Source organism: Trachymyrmex septentrionalis, unplaced genomic scaffold (genome assembly GCF_001594115.1).
Source record: "Trachymyrmex septentrionalis isolate Tsep2-gDNA-1 unplaced genomic scaffold, Tsep1.0 scaffold116, whole genome shotgun sequence".
NCBI classification, from domain to species: Eukaryota; Metazoa; Arthropoda; class Insecta; order Hymenoptera; family Formicidae; genus Trachymyrmex; species Trachymyrmex septentrionalis.
Genome location: NW_017304289.1, coordinates 25,157 through 31,502, shown reverse-complemented (window position 1 = coordinate 31,502; position 6,346 = coordinate 25,157). Strand labels below are relative to the sequence as shown.

At 34.2% G+C, this 6,346-nt stretch overlaps 1 protein-coding gene across 1 annotated transcript in view; it reads right to left on the bottom strand.

Moving 5' to 3' along the window:
• LOC108754034 (putative fatty acyl-CoA reductase CG5065) overlaps positions 1–1,633 on the bottom strand; it is a 9,640-nt gene extending 8,007 nt beyond the window's left edge. The window contains exon 1 of the mRNA XM_018496065.1: positions 1,503–1,633. Coding sequence (XP_018351567.1) covers positions 1,503–1,569 — 67 coding nt within the window. The 5' untranslated portion in view covers positions 1,570–1,633. The remainder of the gene's footprint in view (positions 1–1,502) is intronic.
• Positions 1,634–6,346: the final 4,713 nt, after the last annotated feature.

Sequence of the window (6,346 nt, the reverse complement as noted above, 5' to 3'; positions counted from 1 at the left end):
ATATATATATATATATATATATATGTAATATAAATTATATATTTTCAACATTGGCAGTGCCTATTAGAATACAATATAAGATAAAAAAATAATAGAGAACTAAAGTAACTGTAAAAGTAACGGCTAAATTCATTACTGTAAAAATGTAACTTTATAAGTAAGGCGTTGCCTCGCAATTATGAATAAAACGCAAACTATGAAGTTATTCACATCTAAATTTTTTATTTGGTTCTCTTCAAAACAATCTTCTACCACTGCAATATATTTATGCCAACGTTACTTCCGATATATCCTTGACGCACATTAATAGTAGATTTCGGGTGTAACCTTTAGAACGTATAGTATATTCTTTTTTATCGCGTTTAACCATTCAAAGTGGTATCTATGAGGAAGAGTTCCGCACATCGCTAATTGGCTAATTTAAAATAAAGTGTTCTCATTGATAAAGCAGGGAAAAGTTGATAACTAACTCGTAAAAGGTAACCTCGGCCGATGTGAGTGAGGCTGCTTTCCGTTTCTCAGTTTCCCATTATACTATTTAAGGTTATTATTTTAAATATTGAAGGCTGTTGAATTTGAACACATTGAATTTTTTTTAGATTTTTAAATTTATATTTAAATTTATTTTCTTGTTTTATTGTTTGTGATTTTATGCTACATTCAACGAATATCATTCGACGGAAGGATTCCGTTAACCCACAGTGTGATACCAGACGTCCAAAGTGCATTCATCAAAATTGCACTTTGGACGTCTGGTATGCGCTAACGGACTCCTCTGGTGGAATAATATTCGTTGAATGTTATGCGTCGCCTACAATACACGGAGTAAGAAGTAAGTGTATTGTAGATGCATAAAATCACAAACAATAAGACACGAAAAGGATATAAATGTAAACATCTAAAAAATTTCAATATGTACAAATTCAACAGCCTTCAATATAAAATCAATTAAAATAACTTTAAATAGTATAATGGGTAACTGAGAATATAACGCAGCATACATAATGTGATATGAATTTCGTGTTATATATTAGTATTGTTCGTTTTGTTTCTGGCGAGCTGTTCGCGGGGGGAGGGGGGGAGGGTTGCTCCGGACGAACCAGCGTACTTGAAATGTAGGATTCACCCTACGTATGACATCGGTCACATGACGTCCGACATTCATCATACAACGTGATATCAATGTTATTATGTAAGAATAATAAAAAATATGCTACCCTGGTAGCAAGCTGATGTCAAAATGATGTCAACAAAAATTACGGTGGACATATGTTTCAACCTTACACGAGGTCATTTTCAATATTGTTAAGTTCAATGTTATTAAGTTCTATTATCAATTTTATTGTTTTGTCTAGTTTTATAATTTTCTAATATTGTTAATAAAAATATATTATATTGGCTCGTAGTTCTTGTTTATATATTGGATTTAGAATCATTCGAGCTGTTTTCTTATAATTTTAATTTTACTGATATTTTACTTTACTATTACACTTGGTAAATACCTGTAATAAAGATTGTCTGTCTGGCGTAAAAACTTTGTATCGGTGTTCTGTGTGCTTCAGTTTTCATGTTGTAGTTATAGCGAGGTCTCTGTGAGATAGGAATTAAGACTCCTCAGTACTTCAATTTCAGGCAAGAGCTCTGCGTTGACAATAGCGACATCAGAATCAGACGACGGTCTGATAGAAGAGATAACATGAGGCGCGTTCGAGGTGGCGCTATTAGCGCTATATTTATGTGTTTATCATTCCATCCTTGTTTTAATAAACAACAAAGATAGAATGACAGAAATAGCACTAATAGCCTCTCCTCGACGCACACCAATGGTGTGCTTAGTTTGCAAGCATGTCTTTCTAAATTTTTGCCCTCTCTGTCTATGAATGTTGCATCAGAGAAAAAGCCTGCCAAGTGTGAAACGCTAAACATGGGGCAATATTCATAGTCCGTTTTTATTCTAAAACTGTCTTAAATAATGTCTTAAGATGCTAATATAGTCCTCGGATTGACTTATGACATCTTAAGACGGTTTTAAATATAAGAATCGATGAATATCGATCTGCTTTGCATCATGAAATTGGTACTGTATCTTTCCTTATTTAATACAATACATTTTATATTTATCTTTCTATAGAAAGATAAACATAATGTGTATTCTCTTCGGCGCGCCAAGAGTGAACGAGACAGCGAGGTCTTTCTTAGTCGCTTGTTTCAAGTGACCAAATATGCTTTCTCGACAATCTCAGCCGCTTGGCAGTCCTTGTCATTAAAAAGGAACGAGAGACATTCTAAGGCCATGGTCCGATTCATGCTGACAATGCTCATGAGCATTATTCGTTTTCATTTAACAGTTACAAACAGTAAGGATAAAATAATTTTTCAGCGTTGTGAACGTGAATCGGACCGCGGCCTAAATAACATATAAATTTTAATAAATTGTAGTAATAGTATACCCCTCTCATTAATCCAGAATAGTATCAATCATATTAAAACGCAACAGTTTACGAGATATTTAATTATTTACGATTTTTCATGCGCGTTGTATATTTTCTTCATAAACTCGAATAGCAAAAACAGTTCAATAGAAGTTGAATTTTATCGGAAAAAAATTATAACCCAGCATTTCTCTTCACGAAAATCTTCGAAAGACCATCAGAAAAGAAATGCGTATATTTTAGACTCGAGACTTGTGAAGAAAATATGCAAAAAAAATCGAATAGTTGCAAAAAAACACGTTTTTCGTTTATGAAACGCAAGATATTAATTGTATAGAAAAAAGTTCGATATGAGAAATGTAGGTATTCGAAATACAAAATGAGACGTGGAACATTAAAATCGATTTATTAGTTAAGTAGAAAAAAATTAAAAACATCAAAAAAGGTCTTTTTTTCAATCGCTCTCTGTTTATTGAGATTTAAACGCAAGGTTTGAAATTCTCTGTAAAATGTAGTCCTAATAACGAACAAATTTAGCTCTGAACGAGCCTGAAATGTTCATTAGTTTATGCAAAAAGCCATTTATTCACTAAAAACCTGTCTGCAGAAAATTTAATTTCTTCATCTTTGAGCAATCGCACTGCAATTTACAGGGGTGATTTTTCTTCTTCAAGAGTTGCACAATCATACTAGTATGTTAACAAAACGATTTTTATCACGTACACTTAATAACAAAATGATTTTTTGCAATTAAATTGTTATAAACGTCTTGAAAAGTGGGTATCTATTTTTCGTATAAAAAAATAGAATAATTCCGTCAATACCATATCAAATAGCCGTGTGAAGCATTCGACAGCTGACATTTTTCTACAAAATAAAAAAAAAAAAGATTACCTTCCGATTATTAGGACAGGAGATAACAATTTTTTTTTCAAAAAAATTACTGTGGTTCTACTAATTTTTAATATAATTATAATTTTGGCCATTGGGAATTAGCGCTGTACTAGGTGCGCGATAAATTTCGAAATTATTAAATTGTTTCTATTATATTTAATTTGTATACATGTTTGGATTAATTTTGTATGCATCACTAAAGGCCTTGCATGAACTGCACTCACTGCACCCATAACCAAAAAAGGGTCTGAGTACAAGAATTGTCGTAACACTTAGAGTCACTTACTTAAGTTATAGACGTAACTAACGCACAAACTTTGGCGTATGACGTACGATTTATTGCCGTGTCTCTTGGAGAATGGTCTTGAATAATTTATTATGTAAGAACGTAGCCAACGAATACAGCGGACTGCCCACCGATGACACGATAATTCTAAAAGGGCAACCAAGCTTATGAATCTTCGGCGTGTTTACGCGTGCGGACAAGGGCACCGTCACTGTTGCTATCGATAGGAACGCTTACAGAGATGAGATGATTGCGTTATTGGGGGACTCGGACACATATGTCCGGATCAAAAGGGATCCGACTAAAAACTTACGACAGCTTTAAGGTCTATGCTCACCAAATGGAAAACCGGAGGTCATATCAATGACTCCGAATACAGAGCGTTGTACTGTAGTGACGGATCTCTTCCGAGGGCCTATAGGCTGCCCATCCGAAGGCCGACAGTAACGTTAGAAACAGTTTCGAATTAGTAGAGAAATTAAGGAGTGTGCATTTCACAGGGGCGCACGAATTAATATCTTTGGGTGTCACCTCTTTGTTCATGAACAAAAACAATTTAATTCATTCCATCCACGCCTGCAGTTCACCGTTGAAAGAGGCGGAAATACGATAAATTTCCTGGACATCACCGTGTCTATCAATGAAAATCGCTTTAATTTAGACTGATACCGTAAGCCAACGTTTTCAGGTAGATTCCTGAATTTTCATTCCAATCATCCATTGACGCACAAAAAAGGCACCATCTTTTCGTTAGTCGACAGAGCCTTTTTATTATCTGACAGTACGTTTCACATCAAAAATTTGACTTTCATCATTAATATTTTACTACTAAATGACTACCCACTTGATTTTATTTTTGACTCTATCAACCAAAGAATTAAAAATTTGATTAAAAAGAAACACAATGTACATAACGTTGTGACTGATAGTGACGTTACTAAGGAGTCTACCTCTTGGCTTACGGTTCCCTTTATTCCGCTTCATACAGAGAAATTCAGAACATTGCGCAAAAATAAAGGCGATATCAGGGTAGCCTTCCACAGCCCCAACAAAATGAGCAAGTATTACATTAGAGTTCAAAAGGACACTTGTCCCCGCACATCGAAAAGTAATGTCGCCTATAAAATTTTGTGTAATAATTGTGACGCGTCTTATGTCGGGCAGACGGGCAGACAATTAAAAACTAGAATTGCCGAACATCGTAACCATATTAGGTACAAAGCTTCTGCTCGCTCTGTCATCACCGAACATAGGCTTCTTCATGATCACGATTTTCAATGGGACGATGTTCAAAGCCTGGATGAAGAACCTTCTTACAGAAAGCGTTTGATCTCGGAAATGCTTCACATTAAAAAGCAGAAAAATAGTCTCAATCTACAAACGGACACCGAAGGTCTTCACAAAGCGTATTTACCGATTATGAACAAAGTATGACTTTCGATACTGTCGACCCGTCTCCTCTCCTCTCTCAGTGCGTGGCGTTCCGTTTAGGCGAGTGGTCACGTCGTGTGCGACGCCGATATGTCCGACTTTAGTGTTTGCAGTCTTGCCGGCGTGATACGGTTTGCACCTGTTTCACTTTTGCATGTGCGGCGATTCGTATTGATTTGTTCAAGTTTGATGGTGAGTGTGCAATTTTATCGTAATTGCGGCGGTTCTAGTTATTTAAATTTGTTTTTTCTTACAAGTTCTTTTCGTTTTCTGGTCTTATCTAGCAATTTGGCTTTGATACTTAACATCTTGACTGCTCAATTGCACGTATTACTTCGAGATCCATCCGAATTTTATTTTTTTGCGTTTTATGATTGTTATGATATGAATTATTTATTTATCTTTATTTATTGTTTCATTTTATTATACTTTACATCCGAAGAGGGCTCAATCCGGCAGCCGAAACTTGTTATGGTACCTATTCTCCGAATGTTTTTTTTTATACATATATATGCGCCGCTCCGTATCGTTTTTCATGTGTCTTCGCTTAATATTTGTAATTAAATGTTTTATAATTTATTGACTCTTATATCGCCGTTTACTTTGTTCGTTTATTTACGTAATCTATTTTAAGTAAATAGATTGACTATAATCAACTATATCATTTGATATACAGAGGATATTTGAAATTTAAATGTCAAGACTTCAGGAGCGTGTAGAGGATCGATAAACTAAGAAAATAGGTCGTGTAGAGATACATTCGTTTTTGCTTCGTTTTGGAGAAAATCGCAAAAAAGACAAAATGTAATTTTTAATTTTGTGTTTTTTCATTACTTACTCACATTGTATTTATTCATTTGCTTAATGTAGATATTACTCAAAATGTTGACCCCGCAGCAATGCAAGTATTGCATCTGGTACGCGAATACGGCTCGTATTCGTCATTTTCTCTTTACGGGAAACGAGTCCATCTTGCGGCGACATTACATACATTGTAATGAAACTTTACATAATACCTAAACAACACAAAGTCTAAAATTTCGACATAAGACGTTTTTTTAGATGCAAAGAACGTCTTTCGATTTGATTTTTTTGTTGTCCGGATACATCTTGAATTTTAAATACTTATACACACAGAAACGTTGCGATTTTTATAATTATCTTGTAATATTTACATTTCCATACATCTCCATTAGAGTACAGATAAAAATATACTTTTTCATAATATAAAATTATTTTTTATACACGTTTTAAATCATTGTTAGAATTTTTATTTTTTGTATTTCATATATATATATATATA